General features: G+C 45.1%; 1 protein-coding gene across 5 annotated transcripts in view; it reads left to right on the top strand.

Moving 5' to 3' along the window:
* The window catches only part of LOC144773006 (uncharacterized), a 2,495,654-nt gene that overhangs the window by 1,882,681 nt on the left and 599,759 nt on the right, over nucleotides 1–13,214 (top strand). For all 5 annotated transcript variants that reach the window (XR_013599895.1, XM_078657750.1, XM_078657753.1 and 2 more), the window contains exon 14: nucleotides 5,443–5,464. Coding sequence is in view for 4 of the 5 variants with exons in the window: in XM_078657750.1 (XP_078513876.1) it covers nucleotides 5,443–5,464 (22 nt within the window). In the remaining variant the exon portion in view is untranslated. The remainder of the gene's footprint in view (nucleotides 1–5,442; nucleotides 5,465–13,214) is intronic.

Genomic DNA, 13,214 nt, shown 5'->3' with positions numbered 1-13,214 from the left:
AATTCCTCTGTGGACCCTGGTACTGGTCCAGCGGTCCGCCTCCTTAGCAGCACAATGGGGTCTGTCAGCTTGCTGTCTAAAAGATGCTGGCGCAGCTCTGGAACACAAAGACTACTCAAGTGCTCCCAACTGATTAAATGCAACAACCCCTTAAAATCAGTTACTTTACTACACTTCAGCCAACCTTCCAGTGCACGCAAGGACAGATTCAAACACTCCATCCAAGTCTCAGACTCTCTCTTCTTGGAGTTTCTAAACTGCAGTCTATACTGCTCTGGAGTAAGGCCATACCTGAGACATAAGGCCTCCTTCATATTGGGGTAGGTCATGGCACCTGCCATCTCTAAGGGCTCTAGAGCACTCCTCCCAGAAGCCTCAAAATGTTTCCACAGGCCCGCCCCCCAATGCTGATCAGGCACACCATTCATCTTCAATGCAATTTCATACGAAGTGAACCAGGCATAAATATCCTCACTCCTATGGTAATTCTGTACCAGGTCTTTGGGAATATATACTTTACCCCCATGCACTGGCTGCGCGCTGCCACCATAAGAACTGGCATCCACCTCCTTGGCTTTAAGATCCAGTTCTCTCATGCTCAACTCATGAGCCAAAAGCAATTTCTTTTCCTCCAAGGCGCGGGCACTTTTGCTCTCCTCCCCCTCCTTTTCTCTCTCTTTATCCATTTCCATTTGCTTCATTTTCATTTTCAGAACTTCCAACTCATATTATCTTACTATCTGATTTTCTTGTAACTCTTCTGGGGAGATGCCCCTGCTGGAATGGTTACTGACAGCTCCTGCACCTACTCTGCCCACTGGCAGATCTGTGACTTGAAAACTGTTTTCTCCATTCACATCATCATTTCCCTCTTGTGCCTCCCAATGGGCCTTCAAGATTCTTTGCAGCTCAGCTTTCCTGTAGTTGCTCTTTATAGGGCACTCAAACTGGTTGCAGAATTCCTGAAGCTGTGTAACTTGGTAAGAATACAGATCCTCAATGCGAAATTCTAATTCTGCTTCCTTACTGGGTGCCTTCCCATTCAAGGACATGATGTATTAGAAGAGTTGCTTAAAAATAGAATCAAAACTCAAAAACCAGTAGTATGCGGTGGCGTAGTGGTCTGCACTCACTAGTGATGTACACCAATTACTGTGGGTCAAGTACAAATACAAGTTCAAATCCCACCGCCTGACCACCAATGTTAGAACTGGGGGTCTCTAGTTGGCAGAGGTAGGTACCACTGTCCAAATAGGGACCCTTGCTTCTAGTCAGGGCAAGGAGATAACCCCTGCTCACCCTCTAGGTAGCTTGGCACGAACAGTCTAGGATAACCAGAGGCAATGCGTAAAGTATTTGTACCAACACTCACAGTATCACAGTGAAAACACCACAAACTGACTCCACAACAGTTTAGAAAAGTAAAGGTATTTAATCTAAACTACACAAGACCAAAACGACAAAAATCCAACATACCCAGTTCAGGAATATGGTTTCAAAAGAGTTCCTAAGGTTTGCGTTAAAGTTCTTCAAGTTGCGGTAAAATAAACCACAGATGCGTGAAAAGTTCACAGTTGCGTCACGTTTACTCACAGTACTTTTTAGTTGCAACAAAGTTCCAAAAGCAGAAGCTGGTGCGGTGGAAAACAAGCGATGCGTTGCTCCTGAGACCCTGGGGAGGCGATGCGAAAGCCCCGCTGTGGCAGCGGGCGTGTTGCGACGAATCCGGTCTGTATGGGGAGGAAGGCCACTTGTATGGATTCCAGTGCGTAGGTTCCGTAGGAAGTCTGTTCTCGCAAAAGGCACGATGCGACGATCTCGTAGGGGCTGCGACGATCTCCGGGAAGACGATGCGCGATCCAGCGGTGGTCCTCTCTCTCGCAACTCCTCGATGCGATGATTCTGCGACGATGCTCCCAGCGACGTGATGCGGTCCGCAAGCAAGCGGTGCGGCGGTCTCACCCAGCGACGACAGGCTATGTGACGACACTCGCAGCGATGTTCGACTTTCCCACACCGGTCGGTTGCGTCCCGCAAACGAAGGATGCGACGGCTCTGGCAGCAGCGTCAGGCGCTGCGACGATCTCGACCTTCGTAGCGGCTGGAAAGTTCTCGCACTGTCGGGGATGCACTCCGGAAGCGAGCGATGCAACACTTTTCAATTTCAAAAGTCTCTCAAGCTTAGTTTCAAGCTTCCCAGCACAGGTACAACTTCCAGAGGCCCCACAACTGGATCAAGCACTCTAGGAAGGACAGAACTCTCTCAGCAGAGTTCAGGGAAGCTGGGGGTGAAGTCCTTTTGTTCCTGGGACTTAAGAACAGGGAGCCAGTTCTACTCAGGCCCTTGGAGATTCCTTCAAGACAGGGGACACAGCTCAACAGCAAAGTCCTTCCCCTCTCCTTGGCAGCAAAGCAACAGCAGGTCAGTCTTCCTTCTTCAGTTTCAGCTTTCTCCTTGGCAGAGGTTCCTTCTTTATTCCAGGATGATCTAATTTTCTGTTATCAGGGGTCCTGTACTTATACCCCTAAAGTCTTTGTTCTCTCTGTGCATGTGGGCCCTGAGCCCGGTCTGAACCAGTTCTGGGTGTTTCCTGAGTACTTTGTTTTGCTGGCTTCTTCTTCCCTTTCAGAGTGAGGGGCAGGGTCGTCAGCCGCCCAGCAGGAGGTGGAGCCAGCATTGTGGAAGGCAGGCACAGCCCTATTCAGGCCCAGGTGCTAACTCCTCCCACCACTCCAGTTGCAAATGCCAACATTCAGCCTAGGGCTGACTCAGCCAGCCTCCTGGGGAAGCCCCAGCCCCTGTCACTCTCAAACCAGACAGTCAATACACAAGCAGGCCAAGGCACACAGAAGGGTCAGACAAGAGAACAACAACTTTCTAAAAGTGCTGTTCTCAAACACAGGATTTAAAAACAACCTTTCCTAAAAGATGCGTTATTAAATTCTGAGTTCAGGGATACTAGATACTTATGTCCTATCTTGTTCCTATGGGAAGAAATGCTTTTAACCACTGTAGCCAGCATCCCCCATGTTAATCTATGGAGCAAGATAGCCTTACAATAGTGAAAAACGAAAATGGCTACCATTCACTATCAGAGCATGTCACCTGCACTAGTACATGCTCTACCTTTTACATACACTGCACCCTGCCCAGGGGGGTACCTTGGGCCTTCCATAGGGGTGACTGATGTGCACAAAAAGGGAAGGGTTAGGCCTGGCCAGTGGAGACACTGACCAGGAGGACATGGCAGTTTCTAAACTGCACACAGGCACTGCAGTGTCAGGCCTAAGACATCATTTTAGGGCTACTCCTGTGGGTGGCACAATCAGTGCTGCAGGCCCACTAGTAGCATTTGCATCACCAGCCCTGGCACACCCAGTGCACTTTACTAGGGACTTCATGGTGATACAAATATGCCAAACAGGTATATCCAATCAGAATAACACTTTACATAGGGAGCACTTACACTCTGGCACTGATCAGCAGTGGCAGAGTGTCCAAAGCATCTAAACCAGCAAAAACGAAATCCAGCACAGCATCAAAAATACAGGAGGTAGAGGCAAAAAGATAGGGGGAAACCACGCCAAAGATGCCAGGTCTAAAAATGGCGGTCACCGCTTGAGGCACCCACTTGGGCAGTCCTCAGTGTGTGGTGTGCTGCGGGTGTGAATCGATGGGCGCTCTTGTATCAATAATTCTGCTGAATGTCAATTGCATAGGAAAAAACAGGGGTGGGCCAATGGTATCTGTCTCCACATGTGCCTCACTATCTGAAAATTTAAATGTGGATATATTATCTATCTGTATATCTCTCTCTCACTCTGTCTGTCTGTCTGCCCGCCTGCCTATCTATCTTCTCTCTGTGTGCCGTTATTCATGTTGCCTATTCATATAATTCTATCTGTCTCTAGCCTACACTTTCTCTTGTTACAGATAGTCTCTGCTCAATTCATAACCTTAGTCTTATTTTCTATGCTATCCTCAGTGTTTAGTTCTTCTGCCTGTAGCCCACGCTGGCAGCACTTGACCTTCTGCGAGCATCGAGGCAGTCCTGTAGTGCATGCCTGGCCGCAGAGAGCATGAGGCAGACCACCAGACTCAAGAGGTTAGCTCACCTTGTGTCAGTGCCACACATCTGAGTCTAGACCCCACCCACCTTGTGTCAGTGCCAGACATCTGAGACTAGACCCCGCCCACCTTGTGTCAGAGCCACACATCCGAGGCTAGACTCTGCCCACCTTGTATCAGTGCAACACATCTGAGGCTAGACCCCCCCACCTTGTGTTAGTACCACACATCTGAGGCTAGGCCCCCCACCTAGTGTCCGTGCCACATATCTGAGGCTAGACCCCCCCACCTTGTGTTAGTACCACACATCTGAGGCTAGGCCCCCCACCTAGTGTCCGTACCACACATCTGAGGCTAGACCCGCCCACCTAGTATCAGTGCAACACATCTGAGGCTAGACCCCACCCACCTTGTGTCAGTGCCACATATCTGAGGCTAGACCCCGCCCACCTTGTGTCAGTGCCACACATCTGAGGCTAGGCCCCCCACCTAGTGTCCGTGCCACATATCTGGGGCTCGATCCCGCCCACCTAGTGTCAGTGCCACACATCTGAGACTAGACCCCGCCCACCTATTCTCAGTGCCACATATCTGAGGCTAGACCTCGCCCACCTAGTGTCAGTGCCACACATCTGAGGCTACACCCCCGCACACCTTGTGTCTCGCTTTCGCACACCTTTGTAAAATTCCTGCTATGATCATGAACTGTTGCCTGGCCCACTGTACAATCGTGTTTTAATCCAACAGCTGCACCCATGGCCATCCATAAGCACTACAGGAGTAGTGCAGCTGTTTCAGTGCAACTTATGGAACTTCTCTTTCAGTAAAAGATGGTGCCTTTTGACAATTATCTCATTTGATGGATTTCGCTATTTTGACTTGCTAGTTAGAAAGTGGCACTCAAATTGTCACACATAATGCAATATAATGTCACTTAATGGGCTGAGACGACGAAAATTCCACACACAATGGTTCTGAAAACCTGGCTGCGATGCAGATGGAAAAGGGTTATCTCAATCAGGACTTTGTGATGGGTCTGGTTAACTCTGCGGGATGAGGGTCTCACGAGTCCAGGAAAGGTAATCATGGCCATGACTTGAACATGTATGTATAATCTGCAGGTCTGTCTCATCTGCACTGCTATTCCACAGGTGATGTAGAGACTACTGGGGTGTTCAGGGCTGCCATAGCAACTCCAGAGTAAACACTGGACTTGTGCAGGTAACTGGTGGACATTAGCGTTATAATATTCAGAGATTTACATAAAAGTGGTGTTGCAGTATCCTAAATAAGCTACAGTTAAGTATGTTTCTCACTGTTCAGTCCCCAATTGTTAATTCGTTTTCCATCATCATTTTTCTCTTCCTCCGTAGATCTGAAATTAATCAGCGAAAGGTAAAGTATTTCAGAAGCATTACAGTTATCTTTTTTATTCTAATATATGTAATGCTCCTGTTCTTATGTGTGTGTATATTGTGATGCCATTACTCTCTGACAACTCAATACACAGCAGGATTGTTCACCTGATTTTACACCCTTGAAATGTGCAGTGTCAATTTTCATGACAATCGTTGGCGAGGTTACAGCACAGTCAGGTGGAGGTCTCTCTCTTACTACTTGAGGTGCAACCACCTGAGCCCTTTGAAATAAAATATGGAGCAAACCTTTGTCCTTTGAAATTGTCAGTCCTGCCCTATCCATTTATTACACATTGGGACAGCATGGTGACCCATTTAGCTCGCCCATATTTAGTGCCTACACTCCACCTACATATTTATATCTGGAATGAGCAGGCATTTTGTACGTCATTCACCATAGTCCAGTCACTGCTAGATTCCAAACTTTATTCAAGGCACATTCTATTTCTGAATCTTATTTCTTTCCCCAATGTCTGTAGCTCTACATTTCTTTCCCCAATGTATTCATTACAAAGACGTGAAGAAATATTGGTTTGTCTTGGTTTTTATGTCATGCGGTGCATTTGCACTTCAGCACAGCATGAAACTCTTGGTCTGTTTCATTAGATTACATTTTCATTTCTTTGCTTTCTCGCATCCCATTTGTTACTCTTTATGCAGTTCAGCTGCATTAACAGGCACTGCTTTTCTTTCCCTTCACACCTCTGTCCTCAAGAGGGTCCTTCACCCTGTACATTGTGAGTTAGAATTGTTTTTAAATGGTGTCCCGTTTCTCTAAATAACCAGAGCCACGCCCACCTGTGGTGGTGGGCGTGCAGTATTAGAGCACGCGGAGCCGCTATAGACTTTTAAATTAACTTTATTTGCCCCGAGCGCCGAGGAAACAACCTTTCTCTTGTACGGGTGTTTGGCATGTAAAATGGCCGGTGCTACGTTCCCGGCATGCCCCGGGTGATGCGCTCAAACACTAGAGCGCGACACCACACCATTGAGGTGGCATTATTTGAGTCGACACTAAACGGAAGAGATCTCCTTTAAGTAAATTTCACATCAGTTGGCTTGGGTTGAGAGGGAATGACACTGGTTGTGGAACCACTAGTTTCGACCAGTATCCTCTCACCCCATAACATTGGGCACTCTGAGTTATAGTCTCTGGAATCGGGATTAACCATGCAGGCCAGTAATTGACGGATACAAATCTGCAGTTTATCCCACATTCCAGGGGCTTTAATACTAATGCTTCCCGCTTGCTCTGAGCAGGTGGTAAATCTCATTTGGTTGCTGTGCTGGGGTTGTGGGGTGCGGTGGGCAGGGTGATGAGGGGGGCCAAACTCCTTGTCTGCTGGGGTGGGAGGAGGGCAGGAGAGATGCATAGTCCCCTTTGCTGGTGTATGGGGCTGAGTTGCTGCACCTGTGTCCTCTGCCTGCCCTGCTGCCCCGTGGGCACGATTGAATTCATGCGCAGCAGTTAAATTTAGGTCTGGTGTCGTGCACCCAGTACTTCCAGCTGCAGGAACACATGGCCACTCAAAGTCAGCCAACTCGGTTTGAGTGCCTCAGTCTTCGTTCATCCACTCAACTAGACACCCTACCCCCTGCCAGTCTGCAATCCAGACCTGAGAGGTGATTAAAATAAAGATGATTATTAGGATTCTGTTATCCTACAGAGAAGCCTGGGCAGATTGGGTTTAGCACTCTACCCACAGGGATTCAGCAAACAAAGGAGTGGCTCTACCAGATCAGGCATGATCCCAGAAGCCTGGGACCACCCATACTAATTAGTGCATTAAGCAAAAAGTACAGTGTGGTATTTTTTCTGAAAGAGGGCCTCCAAAGGGAATTCTGACAGGACAGTATGTTCTAACACCCTGCTTAGATCCCTCCCAGGCTCAAAGGGCCTGGTTCACAAAGGTAACTAACACTTATGAGTACGTTGACACTTTGGAGTATGTTTACTACTTGTTAGTATTTAAAAAAGAAAAAAGCTGTAGTAAGTCTAGCACCTCACATGGGCATCCACTGGTACTGCAACACACTTGTATAGAAAATAATGGAGGTAGGGCCTTAAAATAAAATTCCATAGGAAATAATGTTAGATTAAATTAAATTAATTTAAATAGTTAAACATATAAACAGCTATAAATGAATGTTAAATATATTCAAATAGCCTGAATTTATTTTTTGACTGCTAAATGTGTTAATAGGATGTTTTGAATTAAAAAATAATGTAAGTACATCTCATGGAGAAAAAAATAAAGGCAATTCATTCTATACATCGCTTTTAATGATTATTATTGCACATTAAAAAAACAATTGTTAAGTAGGAATTTATTTTTTTAATTTTGATCCTCAGAAAAAATATTTTCATTTAATTTAATGTTTGCATTAATAAAAGTTTAGATTCAAAACTAGTTTTATAGTAATACAGCATGTTGATCTATAGTAAATATATCAAACGAATTTACATTAATATTTAACTTGAAAATATTTGTAATATTTATTTTTGAACTTAAAAAAACTATTTCATATTCTTCTCTCTATTTTAACATGTGGAGACATCTAATATGACAACAGAGTTTCTCTGTGGTAAAGTATAGAGAGCATTTAAAATATATATTGAACTCAAAAATAAATATAGAAAATGTTTTTATGTTAAATATGAATGAAAGTACATTTTTTAGATTTACTTTAAATGTAGAATACAACAAAGAATGCTAGAGCACCATTAAATTAATTTTGAATTAAAACATAAATGTACTTTAAGACTTTTGTGCTATTCACAAAACATGTGTAATGGTACTTATGGGTCCATCCTATGGATACCTCCAACAGTGGTTATCACGAAACTCAAACAGCCAAGATTGGTATTCATATGCAATGATATGAGGCTTTCAGATAAAGCATAAAGATGGATTCACATCTCACCCGCACTGTTGACAATACAGACTTAAGCTGAGCTAGATGGTTCTGACATTAGATCTCAATTTAGGTCCATCACCTGTGGCTGGATGAAGCAAGCCTCACAAAACCAGATGAACAACAAAATCAATGAGAATCTCTGTGTGTGGCCTCATGCAAATTTGTCACAAGTGTGAGTTCTTGACAGATAGCATAACCTTTTATGATTATGTATTTTCCCGACAAGGAGTAAGCATAGATCAAGCAGCAAGAGGCATTAATAGAGCACCCTCAGACAGAGTACGAAGTTAGATGTTTTTGGGTATTGCCTATTATTACAGGTGCTTCATACTGAATTTGACCCCAGTATCGGAAACTTATGCAGCTTCTCAAAGCTCGGTGCTCGTGAGGCAGTGTCCAGATTTCCAACAATAGCATTGTCCTGCATGAAAAAGGCCCTCATATAGGACAACATCATGAAATATGTCAATGGTAAGCTACGAACTGAACTGCTGATTGATGCCAGTCTGGTGGGCTTAAGGACAGTTTTACTGCAAAAACAGCAGAATAAATTGAGTGCTCTGATATCCTTCTGAAGCAGAAAGATATCAAAGGCTGAGTCCATACATTCATAGTTTGATCAGGACGCAATTACAACGAAGTGGGTTCCCACACATTTGCATTTATATTTTTTTGGTTGAGACTTTTGTGTGGTCACAGACTACAACTGGCTGGTACCCATATTTACAAGTTCATTTCCAAAGAGGATTAAAAAATGGTAGTGCACCAGCTGAACTACAGATTCTCAGTGATTTACGGCTCAGGTTTGGACAACCCCCTCAATGTATCACAGGAGAAACCCCCCTTCACCACAGATGAAGGTGAAGAACACACATACTTTGTTGCAAAGGTTGCATGTTTAATTGCATTATCACTGAAGGACTTGGCCGACACCACAGTTGGTAAAACATGCTTACAATTCACATTTGAGACAGCCAGGAATAATTCATGGAAGACCTTAATGTCAAGTAAGAAAGACAAAGATCACCTCAGTCAGCAGACTATGACAACACTTTCGAGGGTTCGACATGAATAGAGAATGACCAATTATGGTTTAATACAAAGAGGGAACTGACCATTAATTCCCCAGTTTCTAAAATACAAGGTGACTCAGCTGATGCATCTGGGTCACTGAGCCATGATCAAACCATTGCCTGAGTAAGGGAAAAGGTATGGTGCCACAACATGGGCATGTTGTTTGAAGACCTGATCAGTGATTTCCACAGGGAATAATGAACACCCTGCAGCAGTTATCACTAAAGAGAGTTGTGCAATGCCAGGGACTAGTCATACTTCAAATTTCAGTCTTCTTCTCAACTGGCAACAACTGTTGCTTGTCATAGGCACATGCACCAAATACTTAACTGTGGGAATGGTTCAAACAACTGAGTTTGAGCATATTTATTTGCAGCTGGGGAAAATAATTCCTTCTGCCTACAGGTTGTCATACTCAAAAAGGACAATGAACCCCCATTCCAGGAGAGTAAGTATCACTTATACCTACACTAACTGAGAATCAGTTGTCGAAAAATAAGACCCTGCAGGCTCAAGGGCCAATTCGGAAGTTGAGAGGTTTAGGCACATATGGTGAATAAAGCACTGATAATAGGCCTGGACCAGGAGACTGACAACAAATGACATAGATGTTCTGTGCATGTATCAGGCCACCCCACCCTTTACTACCAGATGTGCTCCAACAAGGCTAATGTTCCAGAGCACATTAAGGGCAAAGCATCCATGCAGCTTGGAAAAGGGTTCTTGTGGTCTTAAATTGTCACTGCGCCCTGTACAGCAGGATCAATAACAATGAATTTGCCAGCAGGAAAAGAGAAGTGAAAGACAGCGTATTTCAAATAGAATATAAGGAAGAGATCAAAGACAGACATCTAGGAGAAAATTTCAAAACCCTGTTGGGAAAAATCCCTGGACAATGGTCATTATTGATGGAACCATGGTCACGGCCAAGAGGGATACAAAGCAGTTACTTGTATGACCCTCATGTTCAGGCAAATATAGGGAACCCCACTCAGGTTTCCTCAACCAACACCACCTTCGCTTCCAGAGTAAGAGCAGTAGAGCCAAGACTGGGAGGAGGCCAATTCAACACGTGGCAAAACCCAAAACCGTCATAGAGAGTCAGAGACTGTATATGTTAATGTTAATAATCATTTATAGAGCGCACTCACATCGGGCGGCTTCATGGCGCTAAAAGGCTTAGTATGCTAACCAGAGTTGTTTAATTATACGCTAGCCTGAACAGCCAGGTCTTAAGTGACTTCCTAAATTACAGAATGCCAGTGCTGGACCGTGTTTCCAGTGGAAGGGAATTTCAAAATTTAGGAGCGAGGACCGCAAATCTGCAGCCTCCTTGACGTACTCACTTAAAAGTTGGGGTGATGAGAAGTGAGAGGTGGGCAGATTGAAGATTACGTGAAGGGGTATGTCTAAGTATCAGGCTGTTGATAAATGCAGGGCTATTGCAATGCAAGGCTTTAAAAAAAAGACAGCCCATTTTAAAAGCACAGCACTGAGAAATGGGGAGCCAATGTAGTTTCCTTAAAATGGCTTAACTGGTTGCCATCACGGTTGTCGAAAGACCAACCGGGCTGCATGGTTTTGGACCAACTGCAGCCGTTTAAACAAATAGAGTGGCATTCCCAGATATACAGAGTTGGCATAACCCAGATGTGACAGAACGGTGGCAATTATCTGGATCAGTGCATCATGAGTGAAGAGACGGTGTATCTTCCGAATCTTACGCAGCTGGAAGAAACACTTAGAGATCACTGTGACAAACTGTGATTTCAAAGTAAGTTCATTGTTGAGGGAGATTGCCAGTGTTTTGGCGGAGAGGGAGGGGGAGGGAGATGGACCCAGCTCTGGTGGCCTGTAGTGCGGGCCCCAGAATTTATGCTGTCCCCGGTCGGGACAAGCTCTGTCTTTCCCGGGTGTAACTTAAGATGGTTATGGTCCATCCACTGTTGTATATATAGCATTGTAGCCTGGAAATCTGCAACAGAGCTATAGGAGTCGTCAATCTTGAAGACCAACTGCAAGTCGTCCGCATAGTTGAAAACTGTCACCTTTCCTTCAAAGATTGAATCAAAGGGGAGATGTAGATACTAAACAGGTGGGGGAAAGTGCTGAACCCAGTGGGACTCCACAGGTGATTTTACGTTGGGCAGCCAAGAAGTGCCCTTGATGGACAGCCTGAGACCTATCCTCCAAAAATGAGGTGAGCCAACAGGCTGCTGCACCTTGGATGTCAGCAAGTTTGACACGATCGGCCGAAATAGCCTGGTCGATCGTGTCAAAAGAGGCAGAAAGATCTAATAGAACTAGTGCCTGAGGGGAACCCTTGTCAGCATGGTCCCGGAGAGTATCCAGGACTGCCCGAATGACAGTTTGGGTGGAATGGGCCGGCCGAAACCCTGCCTGGTGAGGATCAAGGTATTTTGATTCCTCCAGAAAATTAGAAAGACTTTTTGCTACATGGGCTTCCAATATCTTTGCTAAGAACGGGAGCAGGGAAATCGGACGATAGTTGGAAAGGAGCGTAGGATCAGCTCCAGGTTTCTTTAACCGCATGCGCGCTAGCGGTTTTCCCGCTGCGCGCTGCGATTTTGAAAATCGCGCGTTACGTGACAAAGCCAGCTCGTCATGCGCGTAGAGCAGGTAATGCCCATGACGAGGTGGCTTTGTCATGCGCGCTGAAGGGGTTAAAAGGGGTGCCACTGTGGCTTTCTTAAAAGCCATAGGAACTTGGCCGGATGAAAGGGATTCATTCAAAAGAGTGAGTACAGGACCAGGAATAGCTGTGAGGCAGTCTTTGAGAATGTGGGGCGGGCAACAATCAGAAGGGGCGCCCAATTTAACCTTCACTAAAAGTTTATGGAAGGTTTCAATATTAATACTAGGAAAATGCCTTAAAATACTGTTATTTTGGGACAGGGCAGAGGAGCTCGGACTAAGTGGATGCTTGGGGATATTGGCTTTGATAGCAGTGATTTTATCAATGAAATAATCATTGAGGGAGTTGCACAGTGCCTGGGAAGGCAAAGCCTTCAATAAAATTCTCTCTGGGTTAGAAAGTTTATTGACTATGTTAAATATTTCTGTGGAGTTCTTATTGGAGTTAAGAATACGTGTGGAGAAATGGCTTGCTTTGGCTACCTGGATGAAAATCCACGCCTCAAGTGAGCATTTAGTTATTGTTTTAATATGAGTTTGGAAGGGATGTTGTCCTCCACCCGTCACCTACATCTAAAGACATGCACACATCCACACGACACCAGTCGAGTCTAATTATAATTGAAAGGGAGATAGCACACTCAAGTACATCCTATCCCAAGTGAGAACCAGTAGGTGTGCACATTTACTTCTGCAAGGCTTTGGATAAATCCTCCATGCCAGTCCACACCTCCAGCTGTGATCCAACTGAGATAGCCACATGGAGCAGAAGAGTTCTTGACTTCTTAAAGGTAGGGTCCTTACCAGTTGGTGGAGCATTGGCAAAAATATACTGCCCTTGAATCCTTTCAGAGTTGGTAGCCCTATCCTCTAATACTCGAGCCCCAAGTGCATGCTTCTGTTTTCCTACTACTGTGAAATTTAAAGACCCTGGCTAATCAGAATTTCACAATTCTTTTTAAACGAAGTGTCTTTGTCTCTTTCATGGGACACGGCTATGTCTGCCAGTTCCATACTGAACGAAGAGAAAGCCTTTCCTATTTCCACAGGAGAGAACTGTCAGTGAGCTGCAGTTTCTA

This window comes from Lissotriton helveticus, chromosome 8 (assembly GCF_964261635.1).
Source record: "Lissotriton helveticus chromosome 8, aLisHel1.1, whole genome shotgun sequence".
NCBI classification, from domain to species: domain Eukaryota; kingdom Metazoa; phylum Chordata; class Amphibia; order Caudata; family Salamandridae; genus Lissotriton; species Lissotriton helveticus.
This window is presented reverse-complemented; position numbering and strand designations above follow the sequence as displayed.